Source organism: Lontra canadensis, unplaced genomic scaffold (assembly GCF_010015895.1).
Source record: "Lontra canadensis isolate GAN:19392208 unplaced genomic scaffold, GSC_riverotter_1.0 scaffold29, whole genome shotgun sequence".
In the NCBI taxonomy this organism is placed as follows: domain Eukaryota; kingdom Metazoa; phylum Chordata; class Mammalia; order Carnivora; family Mustelidae; genus Lontra; species Lontra canadensis.
In genome coordinates, this window is record NW_022631023.1 from 3,160,374 (window position 1) to 3,185,568 (window position 25,195).

Here is a 25,195-nt window from a genome sequence, read left to right on the forward strand (position 1 = left end):
GGACTGGGTGAAGGGTCTCCGCGTTGGCCAGAAGCTCCGCACTGCAGGGGGACAGGCCCGGGGACGGGAACAGGGCCGGCAGCCCCAGGCACACAAAGGACCAGGCTTCGGTGGCCGTGACCCCACGCTGGCTGGTGAACGGGCAGGGAAGGGGGCTGACTGTCTGGAGCCTGATGGCGGGCTTTGCAGGACCAGCTCAGAGCCTGGGGACTAACCGTCAGTGGGAGGAGGATGTGGAACATGCCGGGAAGGAAGCTCACGGGGTAGCACCTGAACTTGCCGCGTGGCATCAAGGCAGGACCCCCAGGGAAGGGGAGACCGAGGGAGCACACCCGCCTTCCTGCAACCACTGCCCCCAGACATCGGCCTGTGCAGTCAGAGGCAAGGCTAGGACCAGGCCACCCCCATCAGTCTCCATTCTGTCGGGGCGGAGTGTCAGTGGGACAGCGTCCTGGCACGTGACCCTCCAGCCACACGGGCTCTGCTCCTGGGAAGCCCGTGCTTGGGGTTCAATGCTCTGCAGTTGCTGCGCTGACGGTCTGAGTCATGTGATCTCCGAGCTGTGGTTTCTAACAAGTCAGGTGGGACAGCGGAGCAGGTGCTGGGGGACCAGAGCCCAGCCGCTCCCCACGTGTCCCCACAATCCCCACCTACAGCCCCCGCTTGTCCCCACGATCCCACCTCCCACCGCCCCTACCACCTCCTAGAGCAGAAGAAAGGACCGTTTCAGTACCTTGAACAGCACCTTTCCCTGGGTTTTGAGGAAAGGGCCCACGTTTTCATGTGGTCTTGGCCCTGGTTGGAGAGACACACCTGCCAGCTCGGCTGCCTGCACCCCCCAGCCTGGCAGGCCCGGGGGTGTCCTAGGAGTCAGGCCGCTGTGGTTTCTTGGGGACACTCCATGTGACACTCCATGAAGAATTCACAGCATCCCCCGTGCACTGCACCCACAGTCTCCAAGCCATGCGCCCCACAGCACGCCGGACCCCAGCACCGCGGTCAGCACCCCTGCCAGCACCCAGCACACGGCCACCTGCTCGGCTGGGCTCTCTCCTGCTCCAGGTGCAGTCAGCGCGGGGCCACTGCCGGCCACCGACTATGGAAGTTCCCCACATAGAGACCAGAGGAAGCATTTACAACCCCTACAGCAACTGGCACGATGTCTGTTCAACCCAACAGGAATTAGGACTTGTGTTGCTCCAGTTCATTTTTTCTAGTAATTTGTTTTATTGGGTCTCATTAGGCAGCTGGAGAGGGGGTTCTGATTTCTGACGGGAGGGGGAGCTCCCAGGCGTGTTACCTCGGAAGGGCTCTGCTCCTGCACTCGGCCCTGGCCCTCCAGTGCCCATCACAAGCTCGCATTTCAGATGTCCTGGGTCTCCCCCCAGATTTGAATAGAAAATCTCTTCCCGGATACGAATAGGAGAACTCCTGGAGGGCAAAGTCACATTGCCATGAGAACAGAGCCCGTACTAGCAGAAGGGAGTCATCTGGGCTTAGACCAGATGCCTTCTCCTTTAACAGTGAGGACGCGTCCTCCACGTCCTCCGTCCGGGGCGCTGGCGTGTCTCAGCTAAACTGCCTTACGCAAAGCTGCGCGGACGCCTCGTTTTCCGATGTCGACTCCGCATCTCAACAGGCATGACGGGTTCCCCCGCAGGCTCGGGGGTGCAGAGTGGCCTTTCCTCTGTGGGCTGTGGAGACTAATACCCCAGCCCCCAGAGTTGGGAAAAATAATCACCCTGAAGCATCCTGTGACCGAACCACCCAGGCTGGTGGCTGTGCTTTAACAGGGGTTGGGGGGGCGTTGACTACAGGCCTTGCCCGGGAATAGGACCCAGTTCAGGCATCAGGGAGATCCTTCCGCGGGGCAGGGAGCAGCGGGCTCCGGCGTGTTGTTAGGAAGAATTCTCTGTGCGTCCGCGAACGCACGTTTGCGTCCGGTTCTGCCCTATGTTGTCCATGCTGAAGCTGGAGCCCCGGCACAGAGGCCGTAGGGTGAGCGGGACGCTGCCGGGGGCACAGTGAACGTGGGCCCTGGGCCACGCGGGGCGGGTGCCGAAGCCCAGGACGGGGAGGGAAGGCAAAAAGAAGCGACCCAGCCTGTGGGCTCGAGGTGAACAACAGACACAAGACAGAAGGAACCAGGGGGCAGGGACCCCCGTGAGCGGAGCCAGCCTCGCACGAGGAACGGCACGGTCCGCTCCGTGCTTACGGGAACCGCACTCCACTTACTACTGCAACTTTCCAGCGTGTAAGTGACTTGTGCTATTATGCAAGCGAGCCTGTCTGGGCAGGACGACGGCCCCCAGCAGAGTCCTCATCTCTCTGGTCCTCCAGAGAGCCCGGAACAGAAGCCTCCATGGGGACAGTGGGGAACCGGGCTGGATTCCCGCCGGGGGCACTCTGTGCTGTGGCCCAGGCACGCAGACCGGGAAGGCGTCCACTGCCTGTGCCTGGGGAGAGGCTCTGAGAGCCTGCCACGCTCCGTGCAGTTTCTGGTGCAGCCCTGTCCTGTGCATCGAGGACAAATCTCGGAGTGTCCCTTAAATTGCATGATTTTCAAAACAGCCCGACTCTGTTTGCCGGGGCCTGGGCTCAGCCCGCTCCTGAGCAGGGTGGCACCTGCTTTGCTGGAAACGGCCTCAGCTTCCAGCCGCAGAACTCAGGACGGTGTCCGACCCCAGAAAACAAGAACACGCAGTGTGTGGAGTTCTCTTTTGTTAACAGTGGAAACGGGAGCAGACGCAATCAACATTCTGCTTGAACTGTTTCTAAAAAAGACTATTTTATTTCAAAGAGCAGATGAGTATTTTCCTGGCAACAAGTGGGAAAACAAGTGGCCAGAGGAGAGTCAGGTGGTCTTAATAAATAAAAAATGCCATTTATGGTTCTAAAACTTCTAGAACACATACCACGTCTTTAATAAATAAGCCCACACTGGTGCTACATCACTAGAGACAGTCCCGGGTGTCTGGGTGCCCGCCCGCCCCCCAAGCCATGTCATCCCCGAGACCTGCAGGGACAGCAGCAGCGGCAGCCTTGGAGCTCGGACCCCAGATGTGTCCGGGTGTCCCGGCTGGCACTCCCGGGGCCTCTAGATGGCTTCACAGCTGCTCGCTTCCCGCCGGCTAGAGCTCGGGCCGCAAAGCAGGCGGAGACGCTGCAACAGTCCTCTGGGTGCTGGGGCGGCTCTGAGTTCCGTCGTGGTGTCTGATCCAGGCGTGGTTTCTTCTGTCCTTCCAGAGGCTGGGCCTCGCGCCGGCTGCATTCGGGCACCCACTGCGGGATCTGGTCCCCGCCAGCGTGGCGCTCACCTGCTCTCACATTCCAGACTGGGACACCTGAGCCACCCCGGCTCCCGAGCACCCCCCCGCCAGTCCCGAGCAGCTGCTGGGGTGCCCGCCTGTCCCGTCGGGCGTCCCAGGCTCCGCCGTGGACACAGCACTTCCCGCACCTCCTGGATGCCGTCGTGAGTCCCACAGCTCGCCCGAAACAGGACCCGGACTTCTCAAGGTGTCTTTTGTGTCTTTTCCAGGGATGTGTGCAAAAGGCAAGGGGATACCGCTCTTTCCAACACAGGATCCTTTATTTGAACTTTTCCTTGACAGTGTGTGAAGGAAAGGCCCAGCCTCCCTCCAGGGGACTTGAGGGGTCAGTGTTCCTTGAACCTGGAAGAGGATAAAAGGGCAGCTGGTGACACAGCCAGCGATGGTCACAGGCGAGACTCTGCGTCCGGGCTGGACGTGCAAACCCTGCAGAGCCAGTTTCTCTCCCTCCCGGCGGGGTCTCCAAAGCCACATGGAGTGGGCAGCCCCGGGGGACAGAGGATGGAAGACAGGAGCGCGAGCAGGACACCTGTAGCTGGGACTATCTCTGTCACAAAGCTGCAGCTCCAAGACAACAAAGAAGGCAATTTCCCTGATGTTTTTCCCAGATTTGGGGGAGAGATGACCCCCACTGCCACCCCAACATTGGGAGAAATGAGCGTGAATGAGATGTGCAAAGTCAGGGTCAGTGGGTGGGTTCACCAGAGCGGCCTCTGACCTGGCGTTGGGAAGGCGGGAGCGGGGGCCACTTACAGAACTTGGTCCCCGGCCGCAGACCCCGGGCAGCTCAGCTCCTTGTGAATGAGGCGGATCAGGAACTGCACCCAAACAGAGAGGAGAAGCGGCTACTGTGGGCAGGGAGCCTGCGTCCAGAGAGGCGGCCCCCATGCCACCTGCCAGGCTGCCCGTGGGGACTCTGAGGCTCCTTCAGGACAGAAAGGACTCAGAGGCCCATGGACGCTGCGCTCCTGGAGCTAAGGCTGTGAGGACAGAGTTCAGCCTAACACTTCTGGGATCAAGTAACGTTTAAAATGAAATGAGTCCAACCATAAGATACCCGAATCAGAAACAGAAGAAAGACAAGGTGATCCACGATGGTGGAGACACTGGGGCGGGTGGGGGGGGGGACACCTGGCTCTGCCGGGACCCTCGCCTGCGGCCTCCGGGGCGGCTGCGGGAATAAACCAGGGACAGCTCTGCGTCACCTGCCACCGTTCCCTCGAGCTCCCTCCCGCTCACAGGGCCGAGTCACTTTCCAGAGCCGGACTAATGGCAAGGCAGGACACCGGCGAACTGGCTTTGCTGTTGGCGGCTTTGGGTCTGGTCTTCTGCGCACCAGCAGCAGCCCCACAGGAGGCCCCGTGTGCAGGGAAACAGGCTCCTGGTTTTGGTGGACCCTGCCTCTTCCAAGGCGGCAGGTGCCCTCGGGCCCGGAGGGACGGCGGGCTGGGAGAAGCCCAGCACAGGTTGAAAACCCACGTGGCTCTGCCAGACCCGGCTCAGGTTGGAGCTCTAGGGGGCAGGGACACTTTTGTCTCTGAGGCTTGCGTTTCCAGCAGGAGCTCGAAGTCCCTTGTATGCCACGAGATCAGGCTAAAGAGAACCGGCGTGTCCCCCACAGAGAAGCACGGCCGGCTGCTCTCTCTGCCCCTCAAGCCGTGCGCGTGCGCTTGGAGTGGGAACGCAGGGAGCGAGCGCGTCAGGCGCTCAGTACAGGGCTGGTGATGACAGTGACATTTCTGCTGGGCAAGCTGGGACCCTGAGCCAGCTCACCAGCATCCCCCTGCTCTGCGGGAGCTGGAACCGGACCACTGCATGCGCCACCAAAGCCCACGTGTGAAGGACCCAGATGGTGGGAGGGGAGGGGAGGGCAGAGAAGGGAGGGAGACGACCGGTGCATCATGTGACACGAAGGGGCAATGACTCTGAAGGTCAAAGGTGATGAAATGCCATGTCTGCGGGCGACACAAGCCACCTGGAGCCCCCGTGACATGCGTCCGCAGGTATAAGACCACACATGTGACAGCACGGCCATCACGGTCATGCTCCCCGGACAGTCCTGCAGGGCGCCCGGATCTGACCCCGCTGGGTGACCTGCCCGGGCTGCCGAGCTTCTCAGCCTCAGATGGGCGGGGTCCAGCAGACACACGATTGATGCGTCCCAAGTTCACACCCATCCCCCCACCGCCAGCCCCTGCTGCGGGGTGGCCCGTCTCCTGACACCGCTCGTCTCACCGGGGCCGGTCCAGCCTCCTTCTGGTTATTTTCTGCCTGCGGGTATGTTCATGTTCTTATCTCTGTCCTTCTGGAGCCGAGACATTGGTCTGTAAGCTCTGTGGCTGCACGGCCAGTGCCGTGCCCCCTCCCGGTCTCGAGATCCCGCCCGGGGGGCTCAGAGCAGACCACCTGTGTGTGCTCCGTTCTGTGCGTGGTCTCCCTCCAACCGAGCCTCCGCCTCGCTGTCCAAGCTGCCCCCGGACTTGGCGCTGTCTGCTCGCCGAGCTCGCCGTCTGTGCCCACGGGCTCCGTTCCTCCCTGGACAGCTCTCGTGGCGTCTCGCCTGCTTACTGTACGTCCGTCTGGTCCTCGTCTTCTCGGACCCACGTGCCCGTGTTGCCGGTGAGCCGCCCGCTGGAGCCCAGCCCGACACCTCCTGTCCTCTCCCCAGGGGCACAAGCAGTGGTCCCGCCGTTCCTGAGTGGCGACTCGCCCATGCCTCCAGCCAGGGCCTCGGTACTCGTCTATGCTGTCTTGATGCCGTGGGCCCTGTGGACACCCTGCCTCTCCTCGGAGCTGCTGGGCGGCTAGAAGGGACGGATGTGCTCCCAGGATTGGAGAAGGCGAGTTTCCAGTCCTCGAACAGCCCTCCCTGATGGGAGTCTCACCGCCACCGAGCTGAAATGATCTGGGGACGCTGACGTAGCCACACCCTCAGGCACCAACAGAAACAAACACTCTGAGATGCAGTGTCTTCAAACCCAACGGCCCCGAGTTGAAAGGTGGCACTGGATTCTGTCTGAAACAGGGAGTCCTGGAGTGAAAACTCAGAGCCTTTGTGTGATCGACGGAGCTGAAATTTCCAAATCCCCAACTTGCTTCCGGGAGGGGACTCTGCCCACCAGCCACTGTTGGGGCGCGCTGCACGCCTCTGACTCGGGCCGGGTCCTGTCTGTCCTGCAGCACACCCGAGTCTCGGTGCCTGTCCCCGCAGCCTCCGCTCTTCTTTCCCAACCCCCGGGTGCTGGGAGTTGGGCTGCTTCCACATGGGGCTGCTGGACGCGGGGGCACTGGGGCGAGGGGGATCGCCGTGCGGGAGGTGGGTCACGGCCTGCCATCTCCTCCGGTCCCCTGGACAGTCCTGTCTCGGGGTGCCATTTGATGCCCATCTAGCCACCGCGGAAGCGACACGACAGCCGGCTGGGGCCCCACGCCAGGGTGCCCCTGCTCTCTGCCTCCCTACTGTCCCGCCCGAAGCTGCAAGCAGGACGTGTGCTCTGACCATGCAGAGGCAGGCCTCGTATCACGAGCACAGGCCAAGCCTCCCCGAGGCCCGCAGCTCCCCTGGAGAAGCGTCCCCAGCGTGCGGTCGACAACCAGAGAGACTCACCAGTAAGGCGCAGGCGTCCGCGAACATCAGCATGTAGAACACGTTGTTCCACCCAGACGGGGACAGGAGCCCGGCCAGCAGAGGGCCCAGGGCCGCTCCTGGGAGGGGCAAACGGACACACGTGAGCCGCGTGAGGAAGACTCGGGAAGGCGTACCCAGACCCCGTGCGCACACAGCGTGGTGCCCAACACCTCCCCCTCCGTGAATGAAAAACACGGTAGAAGCAGCTCCTTCTCCCGCTCAGGCTGGGTGGGGTGGAAGGCCCTCCAGTACCCTGCACGGTGGGGCGTGGCTGGCACCACCAGTCTCTGGAAACAAATCTGAAAATTCGTATTGACCCTGAAATGTTCATTCTCTTGGTCCAACAATCCCAAAGAAAAACTACGGCACAGCCCCGAATCGGATGCACGATCTGACCGGCGCGCACGTACGAAGTACGCAACTGTGTAGCGAGGCAGGAGTAAGGTGCGGCCACCGTGCCCGGCGCACGTCCTCACTGCGACAGCCGGGAGCTGGGCGTACAGCCCGGGGCTCTCCCTCTTCGGGGAACGCACACTGAATACACACCCCTGGTGAAGGAGTACGTGTCTGTCGTCTGCCCCCAAGCGGTCCGGGCAAACCCGCGTATTATGTTCTCGCGTGTGCGCGTGCATGTGTTACAAAGTGCGCGCGTGGGAAAGGCGATGAAGCAGATGCAGGATACAGGAATTCTCCGCATTTCTGCAACTTTTATGTAAGTCTAAAATTATGTCAAAATGCTTTTTCGTTTTTAAACGAAAGCAAGCGAGTATTCCTCAAAATGCCTGAAGACGCCCAAGAACGCTGCCACAGTTTGGGTATTTACTGTCCGAAAAGCGACGGGAATAGATTGCGACCCGTGCACAGGCTGCGTCATCGTTTCGGCCCGGTAAGAAATACAAAGACTTTACAGCAAGTTACCCTGACACCTGACCCCGAGAGGCAGGAGTACGGGGTCCTTCCCACTTTGCATGCACTAATGTTGTTCCAACCGTTTACAGACAGCCCTTACTACTTTCTTACCTGAGAAATGATCGTGCGTGTTAAGTCTCAGAGAAGCTTCCGGTAAACACGGTGGCTTGCTCACCTGTGCTCATTTCTACACCTCCCAACACCGACATATGCCACAAATGAATTTAACAAATTACGAGCCCACAACGAGAAGGGCAGATGAGAGACGGCACCATTCTTGGAGGATGGACTTTCAAGGGCACAACAAGGTCATGGTCTCCAGTCTCCTTGCTTGGAGAGAGGCGGCCTGAGGACTCCTTGCTCGTAGGCAGGCCCGTCCACACACACGAGGCAGGGGAGGGTGGAAGGGAGGGAAGGGGGGCTGTGGGTGAGACTCTTTCATGAAGAATTATTGGATACGTCCCTCCACTCTCCTGATCCCAGCTTTCTCCTTGTCAGCATCACTCCAGGGGCCACCCCTCCACTTCGCAAGAGAACAGCCCCTCAGACTGTGGGCAGAGGCACTGGGCTTGGGGATTTGGGTGGGGATGGGGCAGCGACGGAGTCGGGGAACGCAGGGAAGGCCAGTACCCCCACCAAGCAGCCCCCCCACCCCGCCCGACACACAATGATGGGAGTGCTGTCCCAAGACCCACACCCCAGCGGGCACCAGGGCTCTCCTCCTCCAGATTCCAGTCTGATCCCGTGGCCGTGAAGACCAGCGGCTGATATCATCCCACGCACAAAGGGCTTCTAGGAAGTGCTTGGTGGCTCGGTCTTAAATACGAACATGTGAAGGGCCGGCCAGATTCATCTGGGTCTGAGGAAAGCCCCAAACAAGCAGGGAGGAGGGCAACTTAGAGGAAACAAGCAAGCTGGGGAGGCTAAAATGCCCAGAAAATCACAATACCCTCAGAAAATGGACAGAAAATCAAGTTGAACCACACGATATTCTCACATTTATACCTGAAAACCAGTATCAGTAATTACACGATTCAGTCTAACACATGCTGCGACCAAGAACGGGATGCACTAGGCTCTCCCTCTCCCACAGCACTCACGCCCTTCCTTCCAACGCCACACAATGGCTCCCACAGAGAAGGGTGGTGACCAGGGCCGTTCTGCCTTCAACGGCACAGTGATCAGAGAACACACCATCAACGTTGGTTCACAAGCACGTCCACGGAGTGGGTTCTGAGATGCGTGCCCCTTGGCACACAGAAAGATCTGGAAATTTGCCGTGAAGGAGATGGGAACTCCAGATGTACACACTGACACCAGGCTCGACCACGCTGTCTGGTCAAAGGGATAAGGAACGTTCCACACTGTGTCCGTGTGCGGCTGCCCAGGAAGTGTAACAAGATGATTCTCCAGAAAGCTCTCTACGTCGCTTATCTATCAAAATCTCTAAAATCTCCAAAATGTGTGGAATGAGAACTAATAACTGATTGTCAAATAAAGGTATAAAACTGGAAAAAAAAACCCACAGAAAATGGGATGCATGAAAAGGGCAGAAAAACACTAATGAATGTTAACATTATGGCAACTTTCCAAGACGAGGTTGGAAAGTAAAGTCAAGAACAGCTCTAAAAGCAGAGAAAAGAGAAAAAGACAGGAGAGAAGGAAAAAAGAAGAAAAATGGAAGGATTAATCCAGAAAGGTTAACCTCTGATGAATCAGTTTTCCAAGAATTAAAACCAGACAGCAGTAGGGGAAACATGTGCCCCGATACAGAAGAGGAGGGGCCGCCAACACTGGAGGCGGGAAGGACTTCAGGCTCCGCGTTAGTAAGACAGCAGTGGGCGTCCAGGAGAGGACGGCGGCTGTCTCCATCCAGCTACACACAGGGCGGTGGGCACCGCCAAGAGAAAATCCTCAGGGTCCTACACCGGTGCGGAAGGACAGCCCGGCTCAGGTGGAACTGTGTTCTTACCGAGCCGCCTGCGTCTGGCAAGAGCTTGCGTCTGCTGCTGTGAGACTGTCCTAGATGCCCAGGTGTCCCTCCTCATCTAGCCAGCCCTCTCTCACAGCTCCCCTCCTGCGGGAGCCTGGGGCAGCAGGTGACACCGGGATGCTCCCCGAGATCCTCCTGGGTAGCCGCGTGCGCCACAGCAGCCGACCTCCCGAACTTCAGCTCCCCACGTCTGCAGAGGGACCAGCGCAGGACGGCAGGTGCCTGGAGCAGGGGCAGGGGCAGTCGCAGTGCATGTGCTCCTGGCAGGAGGCTCGAGAAAGGTCAAGAATGTTGACGGCAGCCTGCTAACTGGTCGGTAAGAACGCGCTTGCCACTGGCTCGGTTCCCCCCACCAGTCTCTGAGTGAGCGACTTGCTCACTTTGCCGCCTTCCTTTTCTCCAGAGGATGCCGCTGAGTGCTCTTCAGGAACCGGAACGGGGGCGCCTGGGGGGCTTGGCTGGTTAAGTGTCCGACTCCTGGTTTCGGCTCAGGTCATGATCTCATGGATCCCGGGATCGAGCCCCACATTGGGCTCAGCTCAGCGGGGAGTCTGCTTCTCCCTCTGCCCCCCACCATGCTCTCTCTCTCTAATAAATAAATAAGTGAATCTTAAAAAAGAAAAAAAAGAGCCTCTTTAAGAAAAAAAAAGAACCCTAACAAGGCTGGAAATACCGGACTCTTGTGCGCCTGGGGACCTGTGAGTGTTCCTGCCATTTGGACAGATTCTGTCCGTCTTGAACGGGAGGGATAAACAGGGACCAGCGGCCCGCAGCCCCCTTTGCCAGCGGCTGACTTTGGTGAAAACCTGAGCACGGGTTCTTTCACACGGAGGGAAAGTACTCGCAGCCAGTGCCGGGCCCGTCCTCCCTCTGCAGCCAGCGACCCGCGGACACGCGCCTCCACGCCCACGGCCCCCAGATCTGCGCACACTTCGGATCTGTTCAAGTTTGTAAAAGGCCGAACATGGGGACCGTGTCCTCTCCCTCCCACCCACGGTCCTCCCCCCATGCTGCGCACTCCTACCGTCTGTGTGCGTGCCATGGTTTGGTCCTAGCAAACATCGGTTTTTCACAGTAACAACTGTTAAGACCTCCTTTTTTCATTATCTAAACTTGTCGATAACAATTATCTGAGCTCTGTGGCAATGGCATTCATCAAATTTCCCTTGGCTGGTTTTTATCATAAATTATTAACGTGAATTAGCAACTCGGCTGAAAGACTAACTGAACTTTAAGTAACTCTGAGTCCTATATTTTTCCATTCATAGAAATTATTAGTAAATTATCGAGCACATGTGAGCACCACATTTATGACCTGAGAGAGATTTCCCATTTTGCCAAGTTATATTTTATACACATATTGTGTATCAGGATTAAATTTTGAATTAAGTTCCCTCTGTCAAATCAGCTAAGAAAGGGGACCTCTTGTAAGTCTTTGCTGACGTTTTCCTTCAGGCTCTAGAGAGAGAACCATCATGTCACAGAGAACCGTCATGTCACACCGCTCTCTTCTGGACTCTGCCATTTGTAAGACTCTGATGCCCAAATCCCATATCAGCCTTTGTGTTTTTAAATTACGGAGTTCCACTCATTTGTAGACAAAAAAAGATACTTTTACTAGCACGATGATACCATCAAACTAAAAATAATCTCTGATTCTGGAAAAATAATCTCTTTTTTTGAATTTTATTTATTTGTTTTTATAGTAAAGTTTATGCCCAATGTTGGACTTGAACTCACAACCCTGAGATCAAAAGTGGCATGTTCTACCGATAGAGCCAGCCAGGTGCCCCAATAATCAACTTTCTTTTAGAATCAACATTATAACAATAGTGTAAAGACTGTTACATGCAGTTAAAAAAAAAGGCCAGCCCATCCTAATATTACCAAAACATCTGGAATCCTTGGCATCTGGTTAATTGGGATGTGACAAGGTGGACAGTGTGGTTCCCCCATGACCACGATGAACTCTTAGAGCTAAAAACACCCACGCACCTACAGAGCCAGTCCCGTCGATGATGGCAGTCACAGTGGCGAGGGCATGCGAGTTTCCCTTGAGACTTTTGTGTGTGCCCTAGGAGAGAGGGGACAGCAAATGTGAGGTACATCCCAGCAGCCTCAGCGAGAAACGAGCCCGCACCTTCTTACAGCAATTTGCCTGAACTTGGCAAAGCAGTTCAAAACGTGGGGTGTTTTTCCGTCAGAAAATTTAAACTCTATTCCAACTTACTTTGGAAAGATACACGAAGTTTAAGGGTTTTCAACAGTAAAACCTCATCAGACATCTCTGTCCAAACATATTCTGGTTGAAAGGGCTCTCAGAATTTTTCCTTAAGCAAATATTTCCTCAGCACACCCCACCAGCCAATGTGGAAGACAGACACACGGACGCCACTCATCCCTGTCCTGAGCTACGCCAGCTCTAACGCCCACTTCCCCGTTCCTGTGAGGGGCTTTCTGTGACATGTGCGGGATGGCTCTGTACCACCTAAACGCCCACCCGGTTCTCAGCAAATGCCCAGGAAGGTGTGAGGCAGGCAGGACCCAAGAAGCCAATGTGGGGAGTCACCCAATCCTAAATGACAGACCCATAGGAGCTCTGGGTTTCAGAAAGCAAGACGGAGAGATGGGAGAAAGAAGCACCAACTGAGGACGATAAAGGAAGAAAAATTAATTGGGAGAAATAGTGCCCAGATGCCTAAACTACACACACAAACCCGAGGCGGTAACTACAGGTGCTTGTGTGTGTGCCCACAGAAGTATACAAAACAAAGCACCTACAGGAAGCGATAACTGGCTATAATCCACATTTTCTGGAGTTGGGAGTCCCTCTTCTGTCCTCTGATCCCATGGGGCAGACGACTGTTAGTGGTCTGGTGTGGACCCTTCCAGAATGTTCTGTGTGCCCCGTGCAGGCAGGAGCATGGGTACACCCTCAGCACAAAGGGGGGCCTGCTGCTGGACTCCCCCGTGCCCCTCCTCTGCTTCTCTCTGCTGACCCGGCACAGCAGGGCCTCTGCTCGTCTGGGGCGGGGAGGACGGGCAGGAGCCACTGAGCAGGGCGCAGTGTCGGGCAGACGCCTGGCCCCGGAGGAGGGGTGGGGGCAGGTGCGGGGTCCGCAGGTGCCTGGGTTGCCAAGTAGGAGAATGAGTGAGTGGCCGGGAAGTTCGGGGTCTGATTCTAGAAGGACTTGAGAGAGGTGTGTCCCTGGGGCAGGGGGCAGAGAAGTTCCAGGGGCCTCGGAGGCCCGATGGGGGGCGGGATGCCAGGCCAGGGGCCCGAGGAGGCCGGCCGTCCTGCCCACCCGACGACGAACCAGCTCTGGGGACCTGCTTATGAATTTAAATGAGCTTTTACTTTTAGAGCAGTCTCAGGTGCGCGGACATGTGGCCCAGATCGCACACGGGGTGTACGTGCCCTGTACCCACTTTCCCGCGTCCCAGCTGCTGCGGCAAAGGTCCCGACGCCCGTGCGCCAGGATCACCTAACAGGCGGGCTTTTAGCTAAAGGTTACTTTGACGTCCTTCTGTCCAGGACACCGCACGACGTTCCGCCATCATGCCTCCTGACGGCGTCTGACACTTGCCCTCTCTCGGACGCCGTCGCGAGCGGAATGCCCCTCTGCCGGGATGCTGGGTGGTGGGTCTGGGGACGGAGGCCACAGAGGGGAGGTGCCACCCTCACGGCACATGCCCAGGGCGCAGGCTGTCACACCCTGTCATTGCCAGTGCTGACCTTGGTCCCCTGGTGGGGGGGAGGGTCTGTCAGGTCTCCCCGTAGCTACATGGTTTCCCCTGCGCTGGGAGGAAGTCGCTGTGTGCAGCCCACACCTAAGGGCAGCGAAGCGTGCCCCCCTCCCTGAGGACAGAGCACCCAGTAAAGTCTTCTCTATGGGGCATTTGTTTCTTTTCTCCCGTTTATTTAGGGAAACAGCTTTTTAAAGGGCATTTTGTATCTTGGTGTGGCGTTCCCTACAGGTGGGGGCACCTGACGACTGCGTGAAACGTCCATCTGTTCGGGTGGATGACGGTGGTCCTGCCTCCCCGGGGTCCCAGAGCACGGGGCCGGGCTCTCCTGATCGCTAGTCCTAGGTCACCTTGTTAGCACCCTCTTCCTCTGGGAGGAGTGGGGGCGGCAGTTCCTCCGGATCCCAGGGCAGACCAGCAGAGGGCCGGCCAGGCACAGCAGGGGCCGGGTGAAGGGGGAGCCGACCCCACCGGGTCTCTGATCTGGGGCCCCGTGGCCGGCCTCCGGGGCGCAGGGTCACCAGCCCCCGGGTTAAGCAAGGGCAGCACAGAGGAGGGGGCCAGCGAGCTGGATTCTGACCTCGGGCCTCACACGAGCCCCTTCAGCTCTGCTGGGATGGACCGGGGGCAGCATCTCCCTGCATTTGCTTCAGAAGAGACTTACAAGCACGGAGAAAAACCCAGAGAAAAACTGCTTCTATCGAGACACAGTTTTACTGAGAGTGACTGTCTCTGTCAAGAAGGACAGCAAGGACGGGCTCCTGCCTCTGCTCTGTGCTCAGCCGTGTGGCCACTCACCAGGTCGGCGGAGACGGCGGTCGTGATCAGGGCGTACGGCCCGCTGACCAGGGCCCCACTCAGGAGCAGCATGGCTGTGGGAAACCAGAAAGCAGAGGAGGCATTTAGGAGCAAAGCAGTGCCCTCTGGGAGAGCCTCCCCAGCCTCAGCTGCCCTGGGGTGAGCAGCCCAGTGTCAGGCGGGGCCGGCCTGAGTGGAAGGCAGGCGGGTGCTGGGAAGGCGGCCCGTGCGTCTGGGAAGTGGACACGCTGGGCCAAGCGTGGTGGGCATCTGCCTTCAACCCTGCCCACGGAGGTCTGTAGGTCTTCTCACGCTCCCCCAAAGGCTCCGGCTGTGTCCGGAGGACCTGGTACTCCTGTGTCCTCGACCCTCAATAGGGACAGCTCGGGACCCCCCAGGAGCAAGCAGAACCCTCGTGTCCCAAGCATGACTTGCCCTGGTTGTGCCAGGGCTCCCTGTCATCAGTGCCAGCGGTGTGCTAACTCCAGCCATGGCCTTCTCTGCAGTGAAAAGGGCTGTCTCTCTCTCAGCGCCCACAGCCGCTGGTGGCAGTCCCCGAGGGGAACATGGAGACCCAGTGCAGCTGAGCTCCTGAGGGCAGGATAACACACTTGGTTCTGAACACATGCGTCTACGCCACCCCCCAGGCTCACTTTCTCAAGCCTCTGGTTCACACTCTAGGCAGAAGCCTCTGGACCAGTGGGTCATGGGGAACCCCACGGCCCCACGTGTCAGCGACCTGCCTTCTGGAGACTTCTAATGGGATCACACACAGGCTGCTTCCTTTCCAGTCCCTGCTGCCAGCTTGTTACGACAGAAGAAATATTTACCAGCTGCCAGAGGCATCATCAGGGGGAAGCTAAGAAGAGCGCCCCTTGGCCGGCACTGCTCTCAGAACGGCCGCTGACGGAAGCCAGCTGGGAGGCTGTGCCCTGCCCGGCTCCGGCCCGCTCCCCACAGCCCTGCCTGCCGTCTTCTGGGGGGCTCCCCGCGGCCCCGGCGCAGCAGCCTGTGCTCTCCCACAGCCGCGCTCTGACCCGCGGACGGGCAGGCCTCCCTCTGGGAGCAGGTGTCCCGCCAGGAGAGGGACACGGGCCTGCTGCGGCCACACCAGCGCTCCAGCCCACCCAGCCAAATGCCTCCGTGCTGTCCGCTTTGTCTCCGTGAGCTGCGTGGACGGAACCTGACCGCGCAAGGAGAAAAGCCGCACGGACTCACCGACAGTGGCTTCCAGGCCCATTTTGCTGATGGTGGAGAACGTGTAGAGCTGGCAAGGGCAGGAACACAGGGGAACCGCGGGTTACCAGAGGCGGCCGAACACCGCCCCGGAGCCCGTCTCTCTAAAAAGCCAGGCGGGGATCCTTGGGCGGCCCGCGGGAGTCCCCAGGCTCAGCCCCTGCACGGGTTCCGACGGCGCCTCCCGCTCTCAGCTCCCTGGGCAGCTCTCCCTGGGCTCCGTGCCACTGTCCCCTCCTCACGCTGTCCCCTGCCCCCCGAACAGCTGCAGCGCTGAAGGGGTCCTGCGGCGGGGGCCACACGTATTTCCCCAGTAAAGGCCCTCAGAGGATCTGTGTGGGGCAGCGTCCCAGACCCCAAGCTGGGCCTTGTCCTGGGGACACGGCCTGCCAGAGTGGCAGACGCGCAGACGCTTACAGAGCAAGCTGATGGGTGACGGCATTATGCCTGAAATTACGAGTGGAAAACGGTACTGACTTAGAGACCCTCGCATTGCCTCTGGGACGGGGTGCTACCGGCACCCTCATTTCTCAGACAAGGCAATAGGCCCAGAAAGGGAAGGTCACCTGCCCAGGGTCGTGTGCCACCAAATGCATGAAAAGCAGAATCCAGCACGACAGTGGGGCAGGGTCAGGGAGGTGGGGCATCCCAGAGGCTGAGCAGGAGCCTGTGGGGGAGAGGAGAGGGGCGGGGAGGAATGGCCCCCAGGGAGCCAGGGATGAATGAAGAGCTGGGCTGGCCACTTGCCCCCTGCCACGGGAAGTGGCCACGGGAAGCACCTGGGGGAGGGAGCCCGGCAGGCCTGTGGGGCATGCTAAGGGGCTCGGAGGCTAGAGTCTGTGTCCAGAAACAACAAGCCACGAATGGGGCTGAGGCTGGGCAGGACGTGACAGCGTTTGCTGGCAGGGAGGGTGGCTGCTTCTGGAGGCTCGGGGCCCAGGCAGGTCAGGGGTGTGGTGGGGGGGCCCAGGCTCACCGTCGGGGCCGCCAGCAGCAGCATCAGGCCACAGGTGGATGCCCTTTTCTCTAGTCTGTCTGAGATCACACCTGCCAAGATCCCACCTGCAACACAGAGAGGTGAGGCCCGGAGCGGCCCGGGTCCCCAGGGCAAGAGGATGCGGAGGGTACAGGACAGCAGCAATAAGGGAACCATGTCCTCCTCCACATCCCCGGCCACGTTCACCGTTAGCAAGGGGCCATCCCAGTGAACAGGCCCCGTGGGGTTGTGGGCAGATGGGGGCAACCCGGGGGCATCTCCCAGGGAGACAGAGGGCAAGTCTGGAGTCTGGGTCCAGGCTGGCCGCGAAGCCCCTTCACCGCGAGGGCGCTAATACGCCAGCTGGCCGCCTACCTCGAGGCGGGCCCCTGCTCCCCAGGGAGCACCACTCTGGGCCCTGAGTCAGATGTGGGACAGGGGACCGTCCCCCAGAGGGACGGCCATACGTCCACTCAGGTGATGTGACGTTTTGGGGAACACGCGTTCCTCCAGATAGTAAGTCAGCTCGGCGAGAACATGGGCCCAGATGTTCACTTACCGCCCCCCCAAGTTTGCGGCCAAGGACAAGAGGGCGGAAGGACTCACCAAAAATCCCGCCCACATCAAACAGGGTGGAGAGCTCCCCGGCTTGTCGGGCGTCCAGGTGATCTGAGAAAATGACATGTGTCTGTGAGCAAGTCACAGCCAAGGAAGACCCCACGTGGCACCCTCTGGTTTCCCCAGGGTGACTCACACCGAGAGCAGCTGGGAGTTGACCCCGCAGCCCGCAACGTCGGTAGACTCGCAGGAAAGATGAACGCGGCTCTTTACCAAGAAATGAGGATTCGCCCAGCTCAGCCAGATTACCATCCCTCTGGTGTGGAGTCCCCCAGGGGAGGCCATAGTGTGGGACGCAGCAGAGAAGGCGGTAAGAACCATGTGGCACAGAGAGGAGTGCCACGGGCACTGGCCGGCTGACCTGAAGGCTTTAGGTCTGGAGGGACTGGAGCTCCATGTACAGCAGCGGAGGAAGCCACGCGGGGCTCCCCAGAGCGCTCAGGTTGGCCCGAGTAGCAGAAGCGGGTGGGGAAAGCATTTGGGATCGAGCCCAGCCTTTCCTGGTGTCCTCAGTGCCACATATAAGAGACTTGGCTTTTTTAATCACTGGGTCTGGAAAAGCTGGCAACGTCTGACTAGAGTCCTGAAAATGTCACCCCTTCCGCGGTCACAGCGAACAAGGGAAGAAAGAAGTAGGACGCCTGTCTACACTGCACGGGGCTTGCCCGCCCTCCTGGAGTCACCTGACAGGGTGCAGCTCCTCACCGTCCCCGCTCCTGTGGGCAGTCCCTTTACTGCCTCAACTGCTGTCCCTGGGAAACCCGGCCCTCCTGCCTCGGGCCCACGGCCACCCCTGCTGGTCCTTACAACCGTTGGGAATCCATGGTGTTGGGGCCCAGGGCAGGATCCCCCAACACGGGCCTCTTTGGCATGAAGGTCATTTTGAGTTAAAGGGGCGCCTGGTGGCTCAGCCGGTTAAGCGTACAACTCTTGCTTTCAGCTCAGGTCGTGATCTCAGGAGTTGTGAGATCGAGCCCTGTGTCAGGCTCTGAGCTCAGTGCGGGCTCTGCTTGAGGTTCTCTCCCTCCCTCCCCCATCCTGCATTCTCTCTAAATCAATAAATATCTAAAAAGATTTACTTTGAGTTAAAGTAATTAAAACGCAGCAGATTCAGGAAAAGCTCTCTGCCTCCCCACAGCCACTGAGATTTACGGGGGGAAGGAGAGCCTGCCCCAGGAAGGGAGCTATTACCAAAGACGCCCCTTTACTTCAGAACTGATCTGTGTAAGGGAGTTTTCCAAACCTCTCCTCTCACCTGCCTGCCAATGCGCTTCCGTCCCCCTGGGCCCCCAGACCCAACGCCACTCCTGTGCCCACGTAAGCTTCGTGGGGCCTCACTGTCTCTGAACTGCCCCCGTTGGTGAGGACGTCTGATACACGCGCTCTCAACTGTGACTTTCTCCGGGCACCTGACGCGTGGCATTTGATTCTAAGTCCGGCCAGAAGGACCATAGGGCAGAGGAAGGGCTTCCTCCCCGTCAGTGGTTTTGTGCTCTGCGAAGCCCCACGTTCCAGATCTCCCCTCACTGTCACCTTCCCAGAACCCACATTTCCAGGGGGCCCTGCTTTCTTTCCTTTCTCCCTGCAACCCCCAGTTCCCAGCCTGGAGGCTCCAGGGCCCTCCCTGCCTGGCCCCGCCCCGATTCAGCCGTGACTGCAGCCCCTGGACTGAAGCATCTTTTAGGAACTGCCGATGGCCCCTGACTTCCCTCCGTGGTCGCACACAGCAGAGGGGCGCGTGGAGCCCACAGGCTGGTGCCTTCTGTCCTATCTGCAGCTTCAGCTGCGGCCGGACTGAGGAAACGTGAGACAGGCTGCCAGCTGTCCCCAGAACTAGAGCTCCTCTCCAAGGAGCACTTTCCAGGTCAGGTGACTCAGCATTTATTATCTCCACTCCCAGGGGCCTCCCCTGCACGTGGGAGGGTGTGACCTGACGTTCGGTGTAGCCTAGATTGAAATGTGGGCTGCCCCAGATAGAAGGGCCCCACGGCGCCAGCAGCCACAGCTGGGATGGAAGAGGGGCCCCTTAAGCCCCATCATGGTTATTATGGCTTCCGTATCCAAATTCTCTTCTGGCCTCTACTTTTCTACTAACCACACTGTTGATCAAAAGTACGTCTCACGAGACTCTAGAAATCGGACCTAAAAGGGCGTCTGGATCACAGCCCCGGCAGGAACGTAGCATCGGTGTTTCCAGCAACGGATACTCACCCACGTTTGTGATGTACAGAGGAAGCCAGAAGAGGAACGTATAGCTGACCAACTTCGCGAACAGCAAGCACAGAGAGAACTCGATCACACCCTGAAACGGAGAGAGCCGGTCTTCACCCCGAGCGAGTACACAGCAGGTTTGTGGAAACATGCAACACAATTCTAGTTACTTCACTCCTGTGAAAACAGCCGCCATCTCCGTCTGGTGGGGCACCTGCCGACGCTGCCGGGAGAGGGGAGCCGGCATCCTCGGGGCTGGGTCCCGCCTGAGGACTGGGGTGGTGGTGGCCGGGGGTGTGGGGTGGAGGACCCGCCCATGGCCACTCTGGCCACCCCTGCCTGTCTTTGCAGATTGAGACCCAATTTCTTGATGTCAGATCAGAGTCCATGAAAGCACGTGTTGACCTGATTCCTACACCACATTGCTCTGGAAACTCAGCTGTTGAAGGAGTCCTCCAAGAGCGTGCCTGGAAGGGCCACCTCGACACGGTGCCGCGGTGCTCTCCCTCCTTTTGCTGGAAACCCTGCAAACGACGCAGCGGCCGACACACACACAGGACAGGGCTTCCCACCGGTCACAGCACGCATGCCTGCTGGCACCTGCACCCTGCGAAGCGGGGGCTCGGGGAAGACCCTGGGAAGAGAAATGTGGGTCTGGATGAGGACCCCAGGGCCCACAGTCTGACGGCTGCTGTGAGAGTCCTGTCTGTGTTCTGCTTGAGCTCTACTCTTGGGAAGGCGTGGCATCGCGACACACGCGTTCCAGACGTCTCTGGGAGGTCTGGGTGAGACACGGGGTAACGCTAAGGTGTCACGTTGTGTGCGCACAGGAACCAAACCAGGCAGAGAACACAGACCTCAATCTCTGTGATTGTGAAATTATCTGAGTTTGAGCTTCACAGTGGCAAGCCCCGTCTGAGGATGCGTGCGGGGCTGATGGCGCAGACCACACGCCCTGCGTGGCCTCACTACTGCCCTGAGTGACTTCGTTTAATCCTCGGAACATTAAGTATAACGCCAGGCCCTGAGCCCCATTGCAGACGAGGAGACGGAGGCTCAGCGTGGGTGACACACTTGCCTGGGACACCCAGCACGTCCGTGGCCGGACCGGGCCACGGTGCCTCCTTCGCTCTGTAACTGGGCGTGTCCTGACCCTGGCCGAGCAGCCGCACAGGAAGGCCCCGGTCGGCAAGTTACTAGCTGTTACTAACCATCACACGGGAAAGGCGACTTTCTATTTAAAAGCAGCCGACCCACATTCTCAGTGGCTGCGGGAGCCCTGGCCGGGCCTTCCACGCTCCCCGCTGGCCAGCCCCCAGCGTCGTCTGGTGCAGCCAGGACTTTCTGCTCTCAAGCACACGTTCTCCGAAGTTCTTTCACTTCGATGACCGGATTCTCAGGTCCCGGGTGCATCGTTTATGCTTCCTGCCTCACCCGGTCGCTGAGGGGCCTCTGGGCTTGTGCTCCCTCAGCCTTTCCTCGCCGAGGGCCGCGCTGGCGAGGCTGTCTCGTCTGTGTGGGAGACCTGCAGGAACTCCTCTGCCTGTCACACCCTCAGGCGGGAGTCCAGATGGTTCTAGGTGCGGTCCACAGGCCTGGCCACCGCACGGGTCTGGATATCCTCCCTGACATGGGCAGTGTCTGACATGGGCATCTCCCCCTCTGCATGCTTCTGCCCTGGGCTCTGCCTTCATCGCCTGCAGTGCCTCGCCATGTTAGAACACATTTCCCACGTGTCCTTTGTGGGTCCCCCAGATGCTCTGCTGAAGGAGCCCATGGATTTCAGACAAGAAAAACCCAAAGCAACAAGAAATCTCACCACAGCTCCATGCCCTGGGCAGAAAAGCCTCTCCCTGGACCTCCTTCACACACTGACCACACACCAGCGTGCCCACCAGCCTGGAGCCAGCCCGCCGCCTCACCCAGACCAGCACCTGATCTTTAAATGATGGATGAGAGCAGAGTCCCAGGACCATCAGCGTGTGTGGCCGAGGGCTTCTGTCTCTTCCCATGGCTCTGTACACCCCCCGCCCCTTATTTATTCCCTTAGCATGTGCGGCGGCAATGCACCAGCTCTGGTCTCCTAAAAGCACTTTAAAGGGTAAAGAAAATCGAGTGGGCTCACCCACACCCCACAGCAGGACTCGGGGACATGCCTCCCAAGGGCTCCACACTAAGGGTCTTCATGGACCAGGGAGGGGAGCACTGGTGAGGGGCTGGGCCACGGGATGAGGGGCTTGCTAGAGCCAGACCTTCTGGCTTCCCAAGTGGAGAGGGGAAGCCCTGTTTGTCTGTGAAACGGGTGAACTTCTACACGGAGGCAACTGATTTTGAAAAACTGAAAGCTTAGTGTGAGGCAAACACTGCGGCCTGCTGGCAACCTCGGGTCGATGCCCAAGAGTTCACGGATTATGTGACCATGGATTTCTGCTGTTAAGCTTGATCGTCAACCGTAGGCACAAATGCCCCTTTCTGAAACGCCTCCAGGGCGCTGGTACTCACCGGGATCCTCAAGGCCCCGGTGAAGCTGATGGCAGCCATGCTGCCCCCGCTGTCGGCTGGGAGGACCACAACATGGCTCTGATGGACGGGGTGCTTCCCGTCGGACGGCAGCAAGCACTGCAGCTCGGGGTCCTGGAGGCGAATCCCATCGGGAAGGAAAGAGAGAAGAAAAGCTGTCAGCAGGGCACCACCTGGCTGAGCAAGGCCAGTCCTGAGCAGGACGCTGTTTCGCTAGGTCGTGGGGCCACGCGGGGCTGAGCTGCTCACCACGTCTTCACCTTACGGTCCCGAGCGCCCGCGTATCTCCGGGAAACAACTAAAAGCACGCAAAATCCTTCCACCCAGCAATGCAGGACTCTATTTGTGAAAAACCATTTGAAAGTTGGGAAAACACCATAAACTGAACATTGGTCAACGGCGTCCATGTAAAGGACATATCTCTTTACGGTTGGGAAGGACGGAAGGAAGGAAGGAAAAAGCTGGTGAGATTTTAACGTTTATGTCCCATTAAATAATAAAAGTCAAAACTTCATTTTTCATTATGATCTTAAAAAACATTCAGTATATGCCTATTACGTGTCTAGGTAACTAGAGGGATCTATCTAATTATAGGGGAAAAAAGCAGCTGAATTCCAAATTGACAATGGTTATCATGGAATGATAGAATTATGGGAAAGGTCAATAAATTCTTTACATGGCCCTGTATTTACTAAGGAGTTCACAACGGACACCTGTGACCAGAAATAACATTATTTTAAAATTCATAAAGCACTTCCAATATTCTGTGAGTTCCAATCCTGGACAGTCCTGGAGGGCAAAGTTTGCCTTCATTAAAGCAAAGCACAGCGCTCCCCAGTTTGGGGCTGGGGGTCAAGTCGAGCTAGGATGATCTAAAGATGTTCTTTGTGAGTGAACCACAAAGGTCCAAGACTTACAAAGAAATGTTTCTGTGCATCTCACGCTTTCCACAAAGTCAAACAGTTTTACTGTATTTATCTCACTACAACCTAGGTAAGTTTCAAGTTGTACTTAAATCAGGAAAGAAGAAAGAGATAATGCGTTGTCATGGTCCTCTCGCGATATTTACACTTCCCTTCCACGGAAGAGCAGAAATTGGCACACTGGAAAGAAGGTGACCCAAGGCCCCCAACACCGAGAAGCGGGCGTCCGACCACGACGCGGCCCAGTGATGGGGACACACTCACATTTAAGCATATGAGCGGATGTTTCTGAGAGAGGATGACAACCCCCAGTGGGTCAGCCCATCCTCCTAACGACAACTCCGTAACAGCACACGGAAACAGAGAACCAGGATCGAAGTCTGCAGTAAAGAAACTTCTCTCTCTAGAATGCCGCTGTTAGCGGTTCTGCTCAGAAGACCAAGCTGATGGTTGTGAATCACAGTGAAACACGGCCACCTCGGGGGCTGTGAGGGAGCCTGGTGCTCCGGCCACACCCCGGGCTGGTCACAGCCATCTCGGGGGACAGGCTCCAGGTCAGTGTGGTGTGCGGTCAAGGCTGAAATCGCAGCACAGGTTTCGTTTTGTTTTGAAGAATTTTAAGGTATGAATTATGATCCAACAGAAACCAGTCAACAATGTGTGGTTTCACCGGTTTCATGAGTACTGTCCCCACACCCATGAAATTCTACAAATCTTACTAAATTGCTTCACTGAATAAAAGATGTTATTCTAGCAAACTTGCAAATGAAGAGTCTAAATTAGGAAATGTATGAACTATAGGAAAAAATAAAGACTTCCAGACCAATTACAGGAAAAACCACTTTCAGATTCATTACTTCCAGTCGAACTGGTACCCATGTGTAGCTATCAATACAGTCACTATACTATTTCAATGAGGTGCTTTTTAATTCCCGTACAGTTGCCTACAGTTTCAGGTATACAACACAGTGGTTCATCACTGCCATGTGACCCCGGTGCTCACCACCACAGGGGCCCTCCTTCATCCCTACCCCCTTCCCCCATTGCCCGGTCGACCTCCCCTCTGGGGCCCATCTGTGTGTTCTCCAGAGTTAAGAATCTCTTTCTTGGTTTGTCTTTTCCTCCCCTTTGCTTCTCTAATTCCACATGAGTGAGATCATATGGTATTTGTCTTTCTCTGTTTTGCTCAGCATAATACCCTCTAGCTCCATCCATGTTGGGGCAAACAGGGAAATTTCATTCTTTTTATGGCTGAGTAATATTCCTACACACGTGCGTGCACACGCACGCACACACACACACACTCCCCTTACTTCTCCCTTCCCCATCCATCAGTCAGTGGACACTTGGCTGCTTCCGTATCTTGGCTACTGTAGATAATGCTGCTGTAAACACGGGAGGCCTGTATCCTTTGAATTAGTGTTTTCGTATTTTTTGGGTAAATACCTAGAAGTGCGCTTGCTGGGTCCCAGGGTCGTTCAATTTGTAACTGTGAGGACCCTCCACCCTGTGTTCCAGAGCGGCCATGCCAGCTTGCATTTCCAGCAGTAGCGCGTGGGGCTCCCCTTCCTCCGCATCCTCGCCAGCACCTGTCGTTTCTCGTGTTGTTGATCGTCATCCTGGCGGGCGTGAGGTGGGATCTCAGGGGGTCTGGATTTGCATTTCCCCGATGACGAGTGTGTCTGTTGGCCGTCTGGGTGTCTTCTTTGGAGAAATGTCGTTCACGTCTTCTGCCTGTTCTCGCCAGGACTGTATGTTTTGTGGTGTTGAGCCAAGTTCTTCACGGGTTTTGCAGACTCACCCTTTATCAGATTTGTCATTTGCGAGTCTCTTCTCCTGTTCGTTTTCTTTCCTTCACTGTGCGGAAGCTGATTGTGAGAGACCCCGACATGGTTTCTGGTTTTATTTCCCTTGCCTCCGAGACGTATCTGAAAGACGCTGTCAGGGCCGATGGCAGAGATGCTACTGCCAGCGCTCTGCTCTGGGGTTTCTGTGGTTTCAGGCTAGGACAGGTGCTCGTGAACACTGAGCAGGCTCTCCAGGGGACGGCATGCAACCGGACAGCACAGGACAGACAGTGAAGAGCTCCTGCCCAGCTAACTGAAGAGCGCCTCTAGCCCAGAGCAGGCACTGCACGCTGAGACCCGCCTGCCCCTTCCCGGTTCTGGAAAGCACTTCTGGGCCACTCGTCGGGCTGGTGGAAAGCCCCAGATCCAGCACTTCTGGTCTTTATCTAAGCAAGCTCGGCCTTTGCTGTTAAGGGCCCCAGCTACCAAATTCCAGTCCTCTGCAGTGTCTGGAGGGTGC

The 25,195-nt window shown here is 57.7% G+C and overlaps 1 protein-coding gene across 3 annotated transcripts in view; it reads right to left on the reverse strand.

Moving 5' to 3' along the window:
- Positions 1–3,263: 3,263 nt before the first annotated feature.
- Positions 3,264–25,195, reverse strand: part of SLC37A1 (solute carrier family 37 member 1) — a 52,791-nt gene continuing 30,859 nt past the window's right edge. For all 3 annotated transcript variants that reach the window (XM_032865278.1, XM_032865277.1, XM_032865279.1), the window contains 10 exons: positions 21,948–22,079; positions 19,446–19,536; positions 17,223–17,285; positions 16,617–16,702; positions 15,623–15,671; positions 14,405–14,478; positions 11,855–11,933; positions 6,937–7,034; positions 4,083–4,147; positions 3,264–3,671 (listed from right to left, as the gene is read on the reverse strand). In XM_032865278.1, coding sequence (XP_032721169.1) covers positions 3,656–3,671; positions 4,083–4,147; positions 6,937–7,034; positions 11,855–11,933; positions 14,405–14,478; positions 15,623–15,671; positions 16,617–16,702; positions 17,223–17,285; positions 19,446–19,536; positions 21,948–22,079 — 753 coding nt within the window. In that variant the 3' untranslated portion in view covers positions 3,264–3,655. The remainder of the gene's footprint in view (positions 3,672–4,082; positions 4,148–6,936; positions 7,035–11,854; positions 11,934–14,404; positions 14,479–15,622; positions 15,672–16,616; positions 16,703–17,222; positions 17,286–19,445; positions 19,537–21,947; positions 22,080–25,195) is intronic.